The sequence below is a fragment of the Calypte anna genome, chromosome 23 (assembly GCF_003957555.1).
Source record: "Calypte anna isolate BGI_N300 chromosome 23, bCalAnn1_v1.p, whole genome shotgun sequence".
Classification (NCBI taxonomy): Eukaryota; Metazoa; Chordata; class Aves; order Apodiformes; family Trochilidae; genus Calypte; species Calypte anna.
In genome coordinates this window covers 4,096,217-4,116,417 of record NC_044268.1, presented here as the reverse complement: position 1 = coordinate 4,116,417, position 20,201 = coordinate 4,096,217, and the positions used below count along the sequence as shown (strand labels likewise).

Below are 20,201 nucleotides of genomic sequence, written 5' to 3'. Positions count from 1 at the left end.
GAGGGCAGGGGAGTGTCACTGTGGTGGGGGCTGCAGGGTGGGAGCTGAGTCTCTGTTCTGGGAGGTTTTAGGGCAAAGTCCCCAGTCCATGCTGTGTGGTCCCTTGCCTTGGCATAGCTTGGGGGACAGAGCAGGGGTTCCAAGGGGATGTGGAACAGCAGGGATGCTGCTCTATGCCAACCAGGGCTCAGTGCAGGGTCCTGACCCCCCCTGTACCAGCTCCACACCCCCCTGGCACAGCAGCAGTGTGCCTCCTGGTAAGCATCTGTCTGTCTGTCCATCTGTCTGTCTCTCCCCCAGGGCAAATGCCATAGGATGACCGCTGCTGGTCCCCTCTTACTGGCTGTGATATCCTCAATCCTGTGGCTCACGCAGGGCTTTGACCCAGCTCCCAGCGCCTGCTCTGCTCTCGCCTCTGGTGTCCTCTACGGCTCCTTCTCCCTCAAGGACCTTTTCCCCACCATCTCCTCCGGCTGCTCCTGGACCCTGGAGAACCCCGACCCCACCAAGTACTCGCTCTACCTCCGCTTCAACCGGGAGGAACAGGTCTGCACACACTTCTCGCCCATGGTGCTGCCACTCGACCACTACCTGGCCAACTACACCTGCGACCCCCGCAGCGAGGCTGCCAGCCCCCCACCCCACGAGGAGGAGGAGGAGGAGGAGGAAGCCGAGCTGGAGCTGTGTGAGGACGCGGGGCCTTTCACCTTCCTCCATTTCGACAAGAACTTTGTGCAGCTTTGCTTGGCGGCCGAGCCCGAGGCGGCCCCCCGCCTCCTGGCCCCCCAGGCCCTGGAGTTTCGTTTCGTGGAGGTTCTGCTCATCAACAACAACAACTCCAGCCAGTTCACCTGCAGCGTGCTCTGCCGCTGGCTGGAGGAGTGTCTGCAAGCACCCGGCGCCCGCCGCTGCGGCTTCACCCACGCCGGCTGCAGCTGCCAAGCAGAGACCCCCCCTGCACCCCGACACAACAGCACCCGGCACACCCCACGTGCCCCCACCCCACTGCCCACCCCTGACTGCTGCCCCACTGACCTGCATTCTGCGAATGCCAATGATTTCAACCTGCCCGAGGTCCCACACGGTGAGTTTGGGGGGATACAAGGGGACCCCTCCCCACCCAGGGATGAGGCTGCCCCGGGTGATGTGCATGGAGCAGGGAAGCTGTGCCGTGGGTGAATCCTGCCCATGTGTGTGTTTCCCAGGGCAGGAGGGTGCAAATTGGGTGCTGTGTGTGGAGCAAGGATGCCTTGCAATGGATGCATCCTGCCTGTGTGCACTGCCCAGGACATGAAGACAAAATGTGGGGCTGTGTGTAGAGCAGGGAAGTTGTGCAAAGGGCAGCTCCTGCCCATGCATGCTCCTTGGGGCAAGAGGGTACAAACTGGGCTGTGTGTATGGGGCAGGGAAACCCTGCAAAGGGCAAATCCTGCTCGTGCATGTTCTCTGGGGCAGGAGGGCACAAATGGGATGATGGTCATGGAGCCAGGAAGCTGTGGGAAGTACAAATCCCATGCATGCTCCCAGCTCCAGGTGCGCCTCTCCTGACACGAGGCCAAGCTCAGCTGAGCTGCAGCTTGCTCTGCCTTGGCCAGGCTCCGGCCAGCCCTTCTAGCACCGCTGCTTGCCACGCCAGCCCAGCTGGTTGCCACAGTCCCCCTGGCACAGGCAGTGCTGGCCCCGTGGCATCGCTCACTGCCTCACCAGCACAGGGCTGCTGCTCGCCTGACTGCCAGCCCGGAGCAGGAGCCCTGTCACTCTGCATTGCTAGAGACCTGGAAAACAATTTGCAGGTAAAATGACCCTTTCCCATGGCAAATTACCCTTGACTGCTGCAGCTCGGTCTCTTGTTATTCCAGGCAGGATGTCAGGGCACGGCGGCACGGCGCGGCCGGGCTATTAACCAGGCGGAATGAAGCCATTTACTCGTTACGGAATTGCAGGAACATCAAGTGAAGATAAAGCAGCCGTGTTTACCCATGGCCTGGGCACCAGGGCTGGGTTGCCCATAGCTGGGAGCTGCCTGGCCCTAGAGCTCCCTTCACCCGATGTGGTGCAGGGATTTTTGAGGGCACATCTGGCCAGATGTTCCCCCTGCGCCAGCAGGGTGGTGGAGGGGGAGGAGCGATCCCCAACGTAGCTGTGCGAGGTCTTTATCCAGCAGATTAGGTGGTGGTGATGGGTTGTGGGTGTATATATAATTTCATTGGGATTTAGAGTTTATTCTGGGAGTTAAATGTCATTACGGGCAGATCCCCCAACTAAATCCCCGGTCTGTTACAGCTGCAGGGTTATAAATCACCCCATCCTGAGGGTAGCTGCTTGAGCTGATTTTATTTGGGTTTTTTCTTTGTTTTTTTCTTCCTTTTTTCCCCTTTAAATGCACCTCTGCATGGATAGTTAAGAGCTTAGTGTCAAGACCAGGTTGCTCCAAGTCCCATCCAACCTGGCACTGAACACACTGACAGGGATGGGGCAGTCAGAGCTTCTCTGGGCAGCCTGGGCCAAGGGCTCAGCACCCTCACAACAAAGAATTTCTTCCTCATATCCAACCTCAATCTCCCCCCTGCCAGTTTAAAGCCACCACCCCTTGTCCTATCACATGGATCACAGAATCACAGGATGGTTTGGGTTGCAAGGGACCCCTAAAGGCCATAAAGGGGTTAATTCTCCCGCAGAGAGCAGGGATAGCTCTAACCAGACCAGTTTGCTCCAAGCCCCCTCTGATCTGACCTGGACTGGCTCCAGGGATGGAGCAGCCACAGCTTCCCCGGGCAACCTGGGCCAGAGTTTGACCAGTGGCTGCTGAGCTTTGTGTTAGAGGGGGATGGAATGGTCCCTGCAGACCTGTCACACTCAGGCACCGAGCTGCAGGAGCAGGAACAACCTCTCCTTCCCCAAATTACTTTTGACATTCAATTAAAACCCCGCGGCACCCAGGGGGTCCAATGTTATTGCGGTGCCGGAGCCGCCAGGGGAACGCAACGTGTCCCGGGGAGCACAGAGCATCCTTCATGATGGTGAGGGGGGGTATCTGGGGGGTTGTCCCTGGCTCCCACCTGGCCTCCCCCGGTGCCCCACGGGGTGGAGAATGGCTGCTTTCAGGGTGACAGTGGCAGGCAGGGCCGGGGGGCTGAATGGCGCCTGTGAGACCAACCTTGGCGGGCGCCCAGCGCTGATCTCACCGGCTCTGCTCCACGGCCATGTGGGGGCTGGAACCCGACCAGACCCCCCCCCAAGTCCCCCTGCTGTGCCCCCAGCCCCCCCACCAGCCCCACAGGTTTCCCCTGGGGTTAGGGGGACACAGGTGGGGGGGATGCAGCATTGGTGTAATGTTGGTGCTGGAACCATGTGGGTGGAAAGTGAGGATGGGGTGAGAGTGGGCAATGGGGGAGGATCTGGGGGGGGCACAGCCCCAGAGGAGCTGTTACAGCTCTGGAGCTTGCTGCGGGATGGGTTTCCCCTTCCACATCTCAATTTGCACAAACCTGCCATAAATGAGCTGGCAGGGAGGTGAAAGCTTGTGGGGACACAGCTGTCCTCAGGGGATATCTTGGGGTCCTCACAAGAACCCCCCTGCCCTTCCATCCTGGCAGCTGTGTCGCAGTGAGGGGTGCTGGGTGCCCCCGGGGGCTGTGATGGGTGCTGTGTGCTGGGGATGGCCGTGGCTGCCCTGTGGTGGTGACAGCCGGGGATTTAGTGCTCCGAGAAGGAAATTGAATTTGGTGTCTCTGTCGAACACAGCGGGGGCGAGAGCCCTCGTATATCCTCGGGATTTATGGTTCTCCACGGGTGCTCACCGTGACCTGTGTAATCCTGCTCTGCTGCTCCGGGGGGCTGGGGCCCACAGACAGACAGACAGACAGACAGACACCCCCCTGGACATCTCCTCTGCCTCCCCAGGCCCCCCATGGCATGGGGAGAGGAGCTGAGGGTGCCTGGTTGCACCGGGGGTGATGGGGAGGACCCCAGGAACCCAGGTAGAGGTTACGCTGGCTTGAGGCAAAATCATTACATTTGGGTCTGGTTTTGACTCTGATAATCGACAGCACAGGTTGTGGTCCCTGCTGGGGGCTTCTGTGTCACTTGTGTGTGTGGCAGGAGGACCACAGTGTGCCTAAAGCCTGACTAGGGGCTCCACTGCCAGGTGTCCCCATGTCACCTCCATCCCTTGGGGACATCACGATGCTGGGCTGGCAGTGCCAGGGCAGCTTGGCGGGGCGGTTGTGTCATCCCTGGCTGCTGCCATGTCCCCCCTCTTTCCCGTGTCCTAGAGGGACCTTGCCAGTCTTCTGTGTCTGGCTCTGGGGACAAGGGATGTCTCTGCAGGACATGAGGGTGTCCCAGGGGCTGTGGGGGAAAGGCTGTCCTCCCCCCACCCGCGCAGCCTCACCTCCTGCTGAGCCCTCCACATGCCAGTTAATTTCACGCCAAGTGCTCTTGATGGATCTCTTGTTATTTTTGGTGAGCCAAGTCACAAATTTGTGCCACCTCACTGCAGCAAGCGGTTAGGTGGGGATGGCAGAGCACCTCTGCCCAGCACAGCGGGGACACGGGCACCCTGCCCACCCCCAGGACCTTGGCACCACGGGCCATGCTCCAGCTCCAGCCCCTGTGACAGGCGGGTGGGGGGGGGTTCTGCTGTGGGGGGGGCTGTGACTGTGCTCAACCATCTCTGGCCTCGGGGATGCCACAGGGTGTTCAGTGTGGGGTTGGGTATCCCCCTGCAATGTCCCTTGGCACACGGTGGTGGCCTGTCCCCGCCTCTGTCACCTGCCTGCTCTCATCAGAGCCCTTTTTCCTTCCAGGCAATGCGGTTGAGGAGAACCAGAAGGTGAAAACCCAGTGGCCACGCTCAGCAGATGAGCCAGGAGTCTACATGGCCCAGACAGGTACCAGCAGAGCCCCAGCTTGGGGACAGGCACAGGACACTGGTGGCACTGGGCTTAGGTTCCCAGCCGTGGAGACAAAGTGACTCTCCTTGCTTCCTACCCATGGACTGACTTAATTTGCTTCATTTATATATTTTTTTTCCTTTACACCTTCCTCTGAGGGTTGTAAAGCAAAGAAAAGAAGAAAAGGAAAAAAAAAAAAAAAAAAAGAGAAATCCAGTAATTGGTTCGTTCAAATGTATTTATTTGGCAAATCAATCTGAGTAATTTGAGTGTGCTGCTCCCCCCTCTCCAGCCCCTCCTGATTTATGGTCGGAGGGCTCAGAAGCGAGTGGGAGATGGATGAGCCCCAGCCCTGGGAGCAGAGCTCTGCTCTGTGTGCCTGGCATGCAGATCTCCTCCCCACCACGCTCTGGTGCTCAGGGGGCTCCTGTCACCCTGATACCTGCTGCTCAGACCCTGGGAGGACCCCGATGGGGACCTGGTCCAGCCCTGGTGTCCCATGTGATATGGACGTGAGGCATCCTGCCTGTCTCCAGGACAAATTGTCCCCTTCAGAGCCCTCCTCCCTCTCTTCCTCTGTAATTTAAACCGATGGCCTTTCCTTCTGGCCTGTCCAATAGCTTTAGAGACATCATCAAGCTTCATAACAGCTGAGTTGGTGTAAATGTCAGCGATGGGGAGAGGGAATTGCTCTCGGCTGGATGCTCTCCCCATGCCTGCTGCCATCCCTGTGCCCCAATCCCTTCTCAGGGTGCAGCTGGGGCTGGAGGTGACATCCTCAGTGTCATCCCTGGCTGCCCAGCCACTCTTTCATCACCCCCGCCTTGGGGCTCCAATTCCCCATCTCCCCTCGAGGCAATGATTGATTCTCAGGCCTCTCCTGCAGGGGACCCAGCGGCAGAGGAGTGGTCCCAGTGGAGTGTCTGCTCCCTGACCTGTGGGCAGGGCTCCCAGGTCCGGACCCGGTCCTGTGTCTCCTCCCCCTACGGGACGCTGTGCAGCGGGCTGCTCCGGGAGACCCGCACCTGCAATAACACAGCCACCTGCCCAGGTACGGGGGGGACAGGGACACTGGGGGGGCTTCACTGCCGGCGGGGGGTGCCCACTTCTGGCGGGGCACCAGGTCGGGACCCAAAAGGCTGAGGGGGTGGTTGGGTGGGGGGAGCAGGGACGTGCGTTGTTGGGGGTTGTCTGGGAGTGGGGGGGACTCTGGCAGGTGGAGGGGGACGATGCAGGTGGCTCTGTGTGGGGGTGCTGTCATGGAAGCAGGTGTTGTCCCCATCATCTGGCATTCCTGGCTGTGCCAGCTCTCGGGAAGTTAGGGGAGGCATCTGGAATGGGTGCCCCAGTGCCCCATCCCACCCACCCACCACTCCTGCTGCCAGGGGTTTTGTTTTGCCTCGGTAGTGGCTCAGCTGGCAGCCCCTTGCTTCATCCTCCCTCCCTCTGCTCTCCATCCTCCCTTCCTCCCTTTTCCATTCTTCCTTCTCCATCCTCCTTCCTAGCAAACTCAGGGCTTTCCCAGGGTGTCTCCAAGGCTTTGTGCTGGGGCTGGAGCCTGCGCCGGGGGATTCAAACCAGAGTGTGTGTGGGTTCCCTGCTCCCACCGGGCAGGGAGGGCTGAGCCACCCTGTCCCTTTGGGCGGGTGGTGGGCAGGAGCAGGCAGGACTCTGGGGTCTCACTGGGCTGTGTCCTGGTCCGTTTGTCCGTGGTGGCATCTGTGTCTTGGGTGGGACTCAGGGGACTGGCAGGGCTGTGGGGGGCTGCTGCCTTGTCCAGACCCGGGCTTTGCACCCCCAAAACACGTAGCTACTTGTTCCCCTCCCAGCTGGGAACATACGGAGGAGCATCCCTGGGGATGTTCATGCGCCATACAGGGTCCTGCAGCCTTCCCAGGGGAGCTGAGCTCCCACGGGTGTTCTGTGTCCCAGGGGTGGCTGTGCAGGGGCGTGTGCGCCGCTGGTACCAGGACCCCGAACTGGGGACTTGGAGTAGAGCAGGAGAGCAGCAGCAGCAGCATTGCTGCCTTCTCGAGGGGGTTTGAGCTTGGGTGTGATGGTGGGTGCTGGAGGGGCACTGGGACATTGCTTGGCTCCTCCACAGAGCCCTGGCCCGGGGGTCTGTGATGCCCGGGACCCCTCGGTGCCAGGTGGAGGAGGGGGAGGCTGTAGCCCCCGCGGGGCCGGGAGCGATGGCCCTGTGCTGTGTTGCAGTTCCTGGTGTGTGGGAGGAGTGGTCCCCATGGAGCCTGTGCTCGGTGACCTGCGGGCGAGGGGCCAGGACCAGGACGCGGCGGTGCGTGGCCGCGCGGCGTGGAGGGAAAGGCTGCGAGGGTCCCGAGCTGCAGGCCAAGCCCTGCAGCATGGCAGGCTGCCCGGGTCAGTACCTCCATCCTGCTCCCCCTGCTCCTCCTTCCCCTGGGAATGTGACAGATGGCACTGCCCAGGGCCGTGCTCCCAGCACTGCGCTGCGCTGCTCTGCGAGATGGGTGACACTGCCATGGGGACCTGGGATAGTCCTCAGGTGCTGTCCCCACTGGAAACCCAGATGGAGAGTTGGCTCCGTTGGCAACTCCAGGGGGGCTCAAGCCTCACCATGAGCAGAGGGGACCAGACCAGGGACCACAGAGGACCTGGCTCTGTCCTTCCACATCTACTGTCATGGACTGTCACAGTGCTGGCACCTGAGTAGCACAGGGACACCATGAGGCACCAGGGAGGTGCTGGAGGTGGGACAGGGGGTCTGTACATGCAAGTGGCAGCACCCTCTCTGTCCCTTTCTCCTGCCTTGGTGGCAGCTGTGGGGTTTCTGCAGCAATGGCCAGGGATGCCATGTCAGGGCTGGCATCCCCGTGTGTGGTGTGGCAGGGCTGGTGGCAGGCTGGGAGCAGAAGGGAGTGAGGGAGTTGAGCAGCAGCTCTGACATGGCATGAGGATTTTCCCATCACTGTCCTGCTGGAGCCATGAGAGGTCACAGCAGCTCCATCCCCACCTGCCCTGGTCCATGCAGGGGGCATTCCTAGGCAGGGGATGATGCCAGGGTTGGGTTTGGTGCAGAGTGATACCAGGGCTGGTGGGTTTGGTGCAGAGCAATTCTGGTGGCTTGTGGTGGGTCCTACAGATGTGTCCACACGGCAGGCTGGGGTTGTGGGTGATAGTCCTGGTGACAGTCCCCTCGCCTGGCTCAGGATTCAGCGCTGGCTGTGAAGCTCGGCAGGAGAGGAGCCGGCATGTCCGTAGGTTGGACCCGTCACACCCGGAGCCCGGCGCGGGCCGGGGGGGCTGCGTGGCCGAGGGGCCGCGGTCCGGGGGGGGGCTGACGCCGCTCTCGCTTGTCCCCGCAGTGGAAGGGCAGTGGCTGGAGTGGGGCGCCTGGAGCCGCTGCTCCGTCACCTGCGCCAACGGCACCCAGCAGCGGACGCGCAAGTGCGGCGTCTCTGCCCACGGCTGGGCCGAGTGCCGGGGGGCCCACGCAGACGCCCGGGACTGCTCCAACCCCACCTGTCCCAGTAAGGCCCCGCGCGCTGGGGGGGGAGCGGGGTGTGTGGGGGGGGGCCAGCCCCTGGCCCGGCCATCGCAGCGTCACCGCCGGTGATGCTGGCAGCCCCCCGTGGATGTAAGAGCAGGGGGAACAGGAGCCGAAGGGTGATGCTGGGGATCAGCAGCCTCCTGCTTTGTGCTGGCTGCTGTCTCCGGGCACATCTCAGCTGGAGGAAATGGGGATTTGTCCCCTGCCCTCATCCCTGTGTCACCCTGGGGGGACCTGTCGGTGCCCTGGCTGGGGGTGCAGGTCCTGGTGTGATCTGGGTGTGCGAGCTGTCACTCGTGCACGTGGGGCAGGGCGACACCAAGCAGGGGGTCATCAGGCTGAAGGATGGACTCTGGCCTCATCCTGTCCTTCAACTCCATCCTCGTCTTCTCCTTTGTCCCCCCTGGTGCCGGTCGCAGGGGAGATGGGGGCTGCGCCGAGGCCTCTGTGGCAGCCAGAGGGAGCGGGTGGCTCTGCCACACATGCCAGGCAGTGGCACGGGGACACTGGACTTATCTGAGAGGTTTAATGATGGATCCATGGATTTTACACCCCGCGGGGCCTTCGGTTCACGGAATGGGTGGGGGGGAGCTGCCACCGGGGTGTCCCCATCCCCACTGGGTGCTGCTTGCCATGCTGAACCCTGTGTCCCATGGTGTCCCCATCCCCGCAGCTGACAGCAAGTGGGGTCCCTGGAACCACTGGAGCCTCTGCTCCAAGACGTGTGACACCGGTTGGCAGCGCCGCTTCCGCATGTGCGAGGGCACCGGAGTGCAGGGCTACCCCTGCGAGGGCACCGGCGAGGAGGTGAAGACCTGCAATGAGAAGAAGTGCCCAGGTATGGGGAACATCCTGCCCCCCAGCACCCGTCACCCTGTGTCCGGGCTGCCCCTAACCATCCCCCACCTCCTCTCCCCACCAGCCTACCATGAGATGTGCAAGGACGAGTACGTCATGCTGGTGACCTGGAAGAAAACAGCTGCTGGGGAGATCATCTACAACAAATGTCCCCCCAATGCCACGGGTGAGGAGCACCCCCAGAACCTCCCACATGCCCTGGAGCAGGGCAGGAATCCCTGATTCCCGTGCCGGTGTTGATCCCGGTTCTGCCCCCCAGGGTCCGCCAGCCGCCGGTGCCTGCTGAGCCCCCATGGTGTTGCCTACTGGGGGGTCCCCAGCTTCGCCCGCTGCGTCTCCCACGAGTACCGATACTTGCATCTCTCAGTAGGTGCACACCCCCTGTCCTCCCCTGTCCTGTCCCCAGCCACTGCTGTTCCCTCCAAGGCAGGGAAACCTGGCAGTCACCCTGCTTCATTGGCTCCACATGGGGAAACTGAGGCAGGACTCCCTGGGCAGGGCTGTGGAAGGGGGACACCATCTGGAGCGGAATGGGGACCCCGGTCTCCTCTGTTCCCATGTCCTTGGGGTGCAAAGGGCCCTCCCAGCCCCTCCGTGTCCCTAATTAGTGCCATTAGCTTTGCAGCATCCCCACTACCCTGGCCAGGCTCTGGGCATGAGGAAGGGACCCGGGGACATGGTGCTTGCAGACGGGTGACACCGGTGTGTGTCTGTGTCCCCTCCTCCTGTACAAGCTGCGGGAGCACCTGGCCAAGGGGCAGCGGGTGCTGGCAGGAGAGGGGATGTCACAGGTGGTGCGGAGCTTGCTGGAGCTCATGGCCCGCAAGACCTACTACAGTGGGGACCTGCTCTTCTCCGTCGAGATCCTGCGCAACGTCACCGACACCTTCAAGAGGGCCACCTACACCCCATCCTCCGAGGACGTGCAGGTAGCAGGCGAGGGGCATGGCGTAAGGGGCACCCCTGGGGAGGAGGTCCCTGGGCCCCCAGCCCCTCTGAGCCCCCTCCCCGCAGCGCTTCTTCCAGGTGGTGAGCTACATGGTGGACGCGGAGAACCGGGAGAAGTGGGAGGATGCCCAGCAGGTCAGTGGCACGGGGCGTGGGTGGGCAGGCAGGGTGACTGGGGTGTGTGTCCCCCCCAGCCATGGGGGCATGTCCTGGTGGCTGCAGAGCTGGTCCCTTTCCCACAGGTCTCGCCTGGCTCTGTGCACCTGATGAAGGTGGTGGAGGACTTCATCCACCTGGTGGGTGATGCGCTGAAGGACTTCCACAGCTCCCTCATCGTCACCGACAACCTGGGTGAGGGTCAGGGTGGGCACGGGGCCTCGGAGGGTGCAGGGGGACAGGCGGTGACCCCGCTGTGCCCTGACAGTGATCAGCATCCAGAGGGAGCCCGTCTCCGCCGTCTCCAGCGACATCAACTTCCCCATGAAGGGGCGGCGGGGGATGAAGGATTGGGCCCGCAGCTCCGAGGACAAACTCTTCATCCCCCGGGAGGTGCTGAGCCTGGCGTCTGCTGGTGAGCAGCCCGTGTGTCCTGCACGTGTGTGTGCACCAGGGTGTGCACGCATGTGAGCGTGTACCTCTGGGAGTAGAGTGCACAGCTGGGGGCGAGCAGGTGTGTGAAGGTGTGAGCGTGCACCTCTGAGTAAACACCTTTTGTGTGAGCACGTCTGTCTGGGAGTCTGCATGTATATGCACATGTGGCACAGTGCATGTTTGCCCATGTACATGAGCACATGTGCCCAGGAATGTGTGTGCATGCAAACGCATGCCTGGGGCTGTGCACCTGGGAGTGCACACGTGTGGGATTGCACACGTAAGGGATTGCACACTTGTGGGAGTGCACACACGTGAGCATGCAGACAGCCTTCTGCCAGCCCCTGTGTGTCCATGTGTTCCGTGCTTGTGGTGGGGAGGGGGTGCATGTTCCCTCACACATGCTGGGGGCAGACATGCGTGCTGTCACATGTGTGTGCTGTCACACATGTGTGCTGTCACGTGTGTGCTGTCACACGTGTGGCACTCTCCCTTCTCTCTTGGCAGAAGCAGATGAATCGTCCCATTTTGTCATCGGGGCTGTGCTGTACCGCACGCTGGGACTGATCCTGCCCCCGCCCAGGTCAGTGGGGCTGCCCGCTGTCCCCCACCCCATGTCCCCACCCCTGTCACAGCCTGTCCCCGTCCCCCCAGGACCCCCCTGGCTGTCACCTCCAAGGTGCTGATGGTGACAGTGCGCCCACCCACCAAGCCATCGGAGCCCCTGGTCCTGGTGGAGCTCTCCCACATCATAAACGTGAGTGTCCCCCTCCTGTCCCCTCACCGTGTCACTTCTTGGTCCCCTGAGGCTCCCACCAGCCCTGCTGCTGAGAGCTGGGCAGGGCCCAGCAGCTCCTGGCTGGTGGCCACAAGTACTTGGCTCTGTGCCCAAGGTGGGGACATGCCAGCAGCAGAGCTGGACAGGTCCGCAGGGGCCGTGTCCCCTCCTGGGGGTGGCTGCAGGGCAGGGGGTGAAGCTCTGCTCTCTCTGTCTATCTGTCCACAGGGCACGTCCCACCCGCAGTGTGTCACCTGGGACTACTCGAGGATGTGAGTGAGGGACAGGGAGGGACAGGGACACCCTGGCCATGCCCTCAGTGGTGGGCGATGCTGGGTGATGGGGCTGGGCTGTCCCAGTGCCCCCTCAGTCCCCAGAGAGCTGGGGGAAGGGATGGGGAGGGGGGACAGTCCCTCCCCAGGGGTGACTGCAGGTGACTTGTGCTCCCCTGGGATGGACCTGCCTCCGTGTGACAGTGGGGACACGGATGCCACCAGCCTGTCAGATGCCATCCAATGCTCTGTGGCAGGAGCCAGGGAAAGTAGGGCACTGCAGGAGAAGGTGGCAGTGCCAGCCCCCCCACCCTGGTACCCTCTGCAACTGGGGTCACTGGTTCCAGTGTAGTTCCCGTGCTGGCCGGGTGCCTCTGGGTGTGCTGAGTGTGGCAGGTTCCAGCCTGGCCTGGGGGAGCTGTGTCCCCAGCTGTCCCACAGACCCAGTTTCTGGTTTTCCTGCCTTTGCTGGGAGCTGTGGCTGCTCTCCCTGTGCATGGGCAGCATCACCCCACGGAGCCCCGTCCCAGCTCCCTCCCAGGGGGTCCTCATGACAGGGGGGTGTCCCCATGGCAGGGGAGGGACTTTGCCCCCCCAGATTTTGGGGTAACACTCCTCTGCTGCATGAGCCATGGCTTGTATAGGAGAGGATATGGGTGCTTGGGGGGGTCCTGAGGATGCTTCTGCCTGCCTTGGTGCTGCCTTGCCCCCCTTCCCGGGGGGATTACCCTGTCCCTCAGTATCTGCCCCACCCCCCATCTGCCTCCCCCCAGGCAGGGGCCAGCAATGAGTTAACTCGGGAGAGGCACAAGGGGCTGGGGGTGTGTTTGATCAGTTCCAATTGCTCTCCCTCCTCCCATCCCATTAATCAGGGATGCTGGCTTGGGAAACTGGGACACGGAGAGCTGCCAAACCCTGGAGACCCTCCCGGCACACACCAAATGCCAGTGCCGCCAGCTTGCCACCTTTGCTGTCCTCGCCCAGCTGCCCAGAGACCTGGTAGGGGACAGGATGGGGACAGGGATGAGCTGCTGGGGACACGGGGCATGGGGGGGGCTGATCTCCAGGCGGTGGGGCTGGGGGTCCCGAGGGGAGGATGGAGATGGGCAGGGGCTGCGTTGCCTGTGGGCACCCTGGTGGGATGGGGGAGGGCACCCGATGTGTCTCCCACTAAGGGAGGGGTCCCTGCACCCTCTGCCCCCCCAAGAGTGGGCTGGTGCAGGCAGGAGGCGGCTGTGGCTGGGAAGGCTGGATGTGGGGCATTGCTGGATGCTGGGAGGGGCAGCCCTGGCCCCAGATGTGCCCCCCCCCACCCCATTGCTATTCTGCCCATGTCCCTCGTCGGCATGGAGATGGGCACGGGTCCCCTGGAAGGCGCCTTGGCTGTGCCACTGCTGCCACCGACCCCCTCCAGCTCCTGGGGGTCCCCAAGAGGGGGGTGGGGGACTCAGGGGAAGGCTGGCAGGGAGCAGCCATCGGGGGACTGGGCTCAGGCACTCACCTCCCCATTCCTCACCAGGCCATGGATCCCTCGGGGACCCCATCGGTGCCACTGATGATCGGCTGTGCTGTCTCCTGCATGGCTCTGCTGACCCTGCTGGTGATCTATGCTACCTTCTGGAGGTGACTTGGGGACAGCTGGAGACATGGGGGTACCTGGGGTGTGAGACCATGTGGGGAGGGTGCGGTGAAGGGGGGGCAAAGGTTCAGCATCAATAAATGCATCATGAGAGGAGGTGAATAACCCCGGTGGCAGCCATGTGGGAGAGATGCCCAGGGTGTCCAGCACTGCCTCTGGCTGAGGACAGCACCCAGCATGTGGGGGACATGGGACAGGGAAGGGACAGGGAAGGGACAGGCTGTCACCCCAACCCCACGCTGCTCCTGCCTGCAGGTTCATCAAGTCAGAGCGCTCCATCATCCTCCTCAACTTCTGTGTCTCCATCCTGGCCTCCAACATCCTCATCCTCGTGGGTCAGTCCCAGATGCTCAGTAAGGTGGGTGCCACCACCGTGTCCTTCTCGAGGGGGTCCCCAGGCAGGCGGAGGGGCTGCAGTGGGGTCCAAGCCCTCTCCTGCCAGCCGGTTCCCTCACCCCTGCTGGCTCCCAGCAGCAGATTGGATTTGGATTAACTCGATCTCAGGATTAAATCCTTTATTCTGGTGGCTTTGACACAAACCTTGCCCGGGCATGGGACTTTAACCATCACAGTGCCAGGTGCATGGCCGTGCCCCTGAGGTCCCCGTGTCCCTGCAGGGTGTGTGCACCATGACAGCAGCCTTCCTCCACTTCTTCTTCCTCTCGTCCTTCTGCTGGGTGCTGACGGAGGCCTGGCAGTCCTACCTGGCAGTGATCGGCCGGATCCGGACACGCCTGGTCAGGAAACGCTTCCTCTGCTTGGGATGGGGTAAGAGCCCTGCAGGAATGGTCCCAGGACAGGGTGGTGGGGGGGCAAGGAACCATGCACCCCTCCCTGGTACCCCACAGGGTTGTCAGATGGGGGAAACTGAGGCACAAGGGAAGAAAGCAGAGCCAGGTTCCCTCCATGTGGACCCTCTGACCAGCCAGACCATGGCGAGGGGCCCCATCCCTGCTCCCCATCCGCAGGGGTCATGCTGGGGGAGCACAACTCTTCCACCTCCCTGCAGCTTCAGCCTCATCTCCCCCCTCCAGGCTTGCCAGCCCTCGTGGTCGCTGTCTCTGTCGGCTTCACACGGACCAAAGGCTACGGGACAGCGAGCTAGTACGTGGGGACAGGGGACATGGGGCTGGGCACGGGGACAGCTCCAGGCTGGCAGCAGTGCTGGGAGCAGGGGATAGGGAAGGAGGTGTCCCCTCTCCACCAGCCCCTGACACACCATGGTCCCCTGCAGCTGCTGGCTCTCTCTGGAGGGTGGTTTGCTCTACGCCTTTGTGGGACCCGCTGCTGTCATCGTGCTGGTGAGCTGACCCTGAGCCTCAGACCCCCCAAAGCCCCCTGGGTGTGGGGCAGCTCCCACCGGCTCACCAAGGGCTCCGTGCCCAGTCCTGAGCCCAGTGCTGCTCTCACCCCAGGTGAACATGCTGGTTGGCATCATCGTCTTCAACAAGCTTATGTCCCGTGATGGCATTTCAGATAAGTCCAAAAAGCAGCGAGCTGGGTAAGTGCCCTGCACCCCACAGAGTTGTCCCTGGGGCCAGCACCCAGCACCCTGTCCTGCTGTGGGGCACGGCATGGGATGTCCTCTGGGAGTGGGCTGAGGATGGGGCAGGCTTCACCTCATCAGTGGGTGGTGGGGACCAAGCCTGGGGGCAGCAGGAGGGGCAGTATCTGGAGGGGGATGGACTTTCCCCCGGGGAAAGGGGAGCCCCACTCTGCAGACCTCCACCCTGCTGCTGGGGGAGGGGGCTGAGCCCTGCCCGCCCTGTCCCGCTGCCACTGTGCTACCTCTGCTCCTCATTAACAACTGCTGCTGCCCTCGACTAACCCTGCTCTCTCTTTTTTTTTCTCTCTTTTTCCTTCTCCCATTTGCTTTTTGCCTGTGTTCGTCCATCCATCCATCCGTCCATCCATCCATGCGTCCACTCTCCCCAACGCCTTCCTCCCCTCTCCTGCATCCCCACCTGGCCGGGTCCTGTCCGTGGGGCTCTGGGGGGTGGTGGGCACATAGCTCCAAGCCCCCCCCCTGCGGCAGCCTGCTGCTGAAATGCACCAAGTGCGGCGTGGTGTCCAGCGCGGCCATGACCTCCGCCACCGCCAGCAGTGCCATGTTAGTGCCCACCCTGAGCACAGCCTTGGACCCCCTTGGGGAGCAGGGGGTGGGCTCTGGGCATCATCCCCAGGGTGTGGGGTTTGAGGGTCCAGTGGGCCAGGGCCAAGGCTGTGTGCTTGGGGTGGCCCCGGGTGCGTGTGTCCCACCGTGGCCATCACGTCTGCATGGCATGGCTTCCCGCAGGTCACCTCATTGCTGGGGCAGGCTGTGGGGGGGCTCAGCTCCTCATCCCTGGGGTGGCTTAGGAGGGTGTGATGGGCACCACACTGCGGGGTATGGGCCACTCCGGGTCTTGGGAGTGTCCCCAGGACCCTCTCCCCAGCACATGAGCCCCCACGGGTGCTGGTTGGGATGTGGTGCTGGGCTGTGAGCAGGACCCCCCAGTCCCTGCTCCAGGGGCTTAGTTGCAGTACAAGCAGCCCCAAAATTCACTGCTAGAAAAAATATTAATCCCCTCTATGCTCTTCTTGTGGCTGCGGGAGGGTGACAGTGTCCCTGTGTTCCCCCAGCACCCTTGCTGCCACCGATGGGTAGAAGTGCCAGTACCAAGGGTGGGGGGAAAAGGAGCCTGTAGACCCCCTCACTCTAAGGGGAGGCAGTGCCCCCAGCCCCCAGCCAGCTTGGGGACACTGACGAGGAGGGGACAGTGGGCAGTCTGGTGGGACACACGGTGTCTGCGGGGTGCTGGGCCTGGGGTCCCCATGCCATGCACGCACTGTCAGCCCCGGCCAGGCTGGTGGGTCTGGGGGTGATGTTTGGGGGGGGCTGCTGCAGGGTGGCTCACCCCTGCTCCTCTCTCCCTGCCCCAGGGCATCGCTGTGGAGCTCCTGCGTGGTCCTGCCTCTGCTGGCGCTGACCTGGATGTCGGCCGTGCTCGCCATGACCGACCGGCGCTCCATCCTCTTCCAGGTCCTCTTCGCCGTCTTCAACTCCGTCCAGGGCTTCGTCATCATCACCGTACACGGGTTCCTGCGCAGAGAGGTGGGGCAGCCCCTGGGGGGGGGCACCGAGGAAGGGGGGTGGACACCCCTGGCCATGGGGCCATGACCAGCTCTGTCCCTGCAGGTCCAGGATGTGGTGAAGTGTCAGATGGGGGGGTGCAGGAGTGAGGAGAATGAAAACTCCCCCGACTCCTGCAAGAACGGGCAGGTGCAGATCCTGGTGAGTGAGGCAGAGCCAGCGTGGGCAGGGATGGGCAGGGGTCACCTCACAGCCCCCTGCCCCCTGTGCTAGCCAAGGTGCATTCATTTCCTTCTCTCTCGCCCTCTCTTCCTCTCCTCTCTCTCTCTCTTTCCCCTCTTTCTGTATTTTTATAGACAGATTTTGAAAAGGACGTTGACCTGGCGTGTCAGACAGGTGAGGTGTCCCCTGCCTCCTGTGCTGGGGTTGGGGATGTCACCATGCTGTGCCTGGGGAGGGACAAGCAGCATGTGCCAGGGTGGGCGTGATGCCACTCCGTGGGGCTGGTCCATCCTCCTCATCCTCCCATGGGACCCCTGGGCTGGATCTGCACCCCATACCACCCTGGCCTGGCTCTGACCCCTCTCTCTGCCCGCAGTGTTGTTCAAGGAGGTGAATACCTGCAACCCTGCCACCATCACGGGCACTTTGTCCCGCATCTCCCTGGATGGAGACGAAGATCCCAAGCTCAACACCACCTCGGAGGGTGGCTTGGGCTTCTCCAGCCTGCCAGGGAACATCCCTCCCTCCAGCATCCTAGTCCAGGTCCCCAAGATGACACCCAACGTGGTGGCGGGTCTGGGTGAGCTGGGTGAGCCGCCGGCGCAGCCGCTGAGCCTGGAGGCACCGGGTCCTGTCTACCTGTGCACGGAGAGCAGCCTGAGACCCCTGGAGTACGGCTGGCTGCGGGCCCCCGAGCCCCCACGGGAGAGCGACTACATGGTGCTGCCCCGCCGCACCGGCAGCCTCAAACCCTTCCCGAGGGAAGAGAGCACCCTCGGCCCCAGCCCCGAGGAGGGGATGCCCGGTGGGACAGGACGCCCGGCGGCAGAGGGGGATGCCTACCCCAGCTTCGTGGCTGTGGACCACGTCAACGTGAACTTGAACCAGCCCTATGCCACGGTGAAGGCCCCCTACGGGCTGCAGTTCAAGCAGCATCCCACGGTCAGGCAGATCCTGGCCTCCGAGCTGTCGGAGCGCAGCCGCACCATGCCCCGCACCGTCCCCGGCTCTGCCATGAAAGTGGGGTCCCTGGAGGTGAGCAGGGGGAGAGCTGGTGTGGCCATGGAGACGTGTGGGGAAAGGGGGTGGTGAGCATGACCTTCCCAACGCATGCCAGACCTGCAAAGACCCTTTTCCCTTTTCTCCTCCCTTTGCTCTGGGCCCTGCCTGTCCCCTGCCAGAGGAAGAGGTTGCGATACTCTGATCTGGATTTCGAGGTAAGGCCCCCCCCGTGTGCCCACTGTGGGGCCAGGTCCATCTGGGAATGGAACCACCTTGTCCCTGATCCCCTCTGGGTTGCTGTCAGCAAAGCAGTGGCCAAGCTCGGTTCCCCAGCAGGCAGTAAGGAGCCTTGGCTCCACTCTCCCCCTGCAGAAAGTGATGCACACGCGGAAGCGTCACTCGGAGCTCTACCATGAGCTCAACCAGAAGTTTCACACATTGGACCGGTACCGGGCTCCGGCTGCTGGCTCCTCCAAGGTGAGGTCCTGGGGGGGGTCCTATCCTGCCCTGGTCCCACACACCCCTCTCCACTTTCCCCCTGCATGGACTTGAGGCATCTGGGGAGGATGAAGGAGATGGAGCATCTCAGGGAGATGAGCACTTTGGTTCTCTCTGCAGCGAGAAAAGCGGTGGAGCGTCTCCTCGGGTGGTGGGGAGAAGAGCATGGCCAGTGTAAGTGCCCGAGATCCCCCTGGGGCTGCTCCACCCCTTCCCAAATGGGGCAAGAAGGCAGAGGTGGGTGGCTGTGCCCCAGGAATGGGTGCTGGTGGGACAGAGCCCTGCACAGCCACTTGCCATGGCTTCCCCTCACCCCGCAGGATGCAGCCAGCCCTGAGGAGCCACCGGCACCAAAGCCATGGAGCACGTTCAAGGCGATGACTTTGGGCTCCCTGCCCAGCGCCCAGCGGGACCGACTGGAGCTGCGGTGTGCAGACTGGGAGGGACCGTGCGCCGGCCTGGATGCGGCCGATGGCGACTTCCAGACGGAGGTGTGAGCCCCGCGCCACCACCGCCATTGCCACGGGGCGAGGAGGAGCCACTCACCGTGGTTTTGCTCCGTCCTCCTCAGCGGCCGAGGGGGTCCCTGCCTGGCTGAGGTGTCCCCACCAGAGGGACCGTGCTCCCCCTCAGCCACAGTCACCTCCTGTCCGTCCTCACGTGGTTTATCCTCCCTGCCACCCTCTGGACGGGGGTGCGGAGGGGACACGTGCACTCTTCCCCCCCACCCCCTCCACGCTCACCCACTGATCACGCCTGCACCCCCCACCCCGGGGCAGGACCGACCGTCGAGGCCGTCGGATTTTTGTTCTTTTCTACCGGGATGTTTCTTCACGCCGTGCACCGTGTGCACGCCAGCGGCCGGGCTGCCCCCGCCCCCCGGGGCCGCCCCCTCCTCACCCTCCCCACCCCACGGGGCAGGTGCTGTTGTTGTTGGAAATAAAAATTCACTCTCTGTGGTGCCGTGGGGCCGCCGCTGCTTCGTGCTTCCCCTCAGGGGTCCGGCTGGCACCAAGTAGGGACCCCCAAGTCTGTCTGTTCCCCCTCAGCCCCTTCCCTGCTCTGTCAGTGCCCCCACACAGATCCTGGAGGATCCTGCTGCTCCCAGCTGCCTGCACCCAGGCACTGCCGTGCAGTTGGGTGACATTGTGAGAGCCAGGAGCAGGAAATTACACGGTAATTAATCTATGAGCAAATTAGGAATTTTGGAGGTAATTACCGTGGAATCTGCAGAGACACGTAAGGTGGGGTGCCTGGCGCGGGGGTTGAAAAGCGGGGGTACTACCCACGGCTCCAGGGCAAGGGGCTACAGGGATGGGCTAGGGGCTGTGGCTGGGAATGCTGGGATACTGCTGGACCAGGGTCAGGATGAGCTTGGAGCAGTGTGGAAGGAGAGGAGATTTCTGCACCTCAAGGACTAATGGGATCCATGCTGAGTGGTAACTGATGGCGTGCCCAGGCTGTAGCATGGCACCAAGACTCTCTCACCTAGGCGTGCTGTAACTCACCAGGGAGGGCTGCGTGGCCACTGCCGTGGTGGGAAGTGTGACCTGGTGGTGGCTTTCGCTTCTCACTGGGCTCCCCCGAGCTCTGGTTTTGGTGAGGAGGGTCTTGGCACAGGCTGCAGGCATCCCCCTCCACCGCTCCTGTTCTGGGCAGGTGATTTTCCCACAAGGGTGGAGCTAGTGGGAGCCTTGGGGCCTCCCTGCTTCCCCGGGGATGACAGCACTGCCGAGAGCTCTGGGCAAAGGATGCTGCCCAGTTTGGACCAGTGGCCTCCAAATCGCTGGTTCGCTCCTCTGCGCTGTGGTGCTGTGCAGGGTGCTCAGCACCGGGCACCCTGAGCCCGCGGGGGGTTGAAGACATCGCTGCCGCAGCATCAATTACCCTTCATCA

General features: G+C 62.7%; 1 protein-coding gene across 1 annotated transcript; it reads left to right on the top strand.

Annotated features, from left to right (window-relative positions):
• The first annotated feature begins 306 nt into the window (after positions 1-306).
• ADGRB2 (adhesion G protein-coupled receptor B2) lies at positions 307-18,802 on the top strand. Its single transcript, XM_030464206.1, has 31 exons — positions 307-1,084; positions 4,809-4,892; positions 5,782-5,946; positions 7,110-7,274; positions 8,240-8,404; positions 9,098-9,262; positions 9,347-9,448; positions 9,542-9,648; positions 10,017-10,211; positions 10,297-10,365; positions 10,473-10,581; positions 10,655-10,801; positions 11,329-11,404; positions 11,476-11,578; positions 11,828-11,871; positions 12,744-12,870; positions 13,391-13,494; positions 13,766-13,868; positions 14,128-14,278; positions 14,545-14,614; positions 14,745-14,811; positions 14,926-15,011; positions 15,522-15,620; positions 16,433-16,604; positions 16,689-16,784; positions 16,940-16,979; positions 17,182-17,840; positions 17,987-18,022; positions 18,180-18,284; positions 18,426-18,479; positions 18,626-18,802. The coding sequence occupies exons 1-31, from the start codon at positions 316-318 to the stop codon at positions 18,800-18,802; spliced, it is 4,611 nt and encodes a 1,536-aa protein (XP_030320066.1). The 5' UTR covers positions 307-315.
• Positions 18,803-20,201: the final 1,399 nt, after the last annotated feature.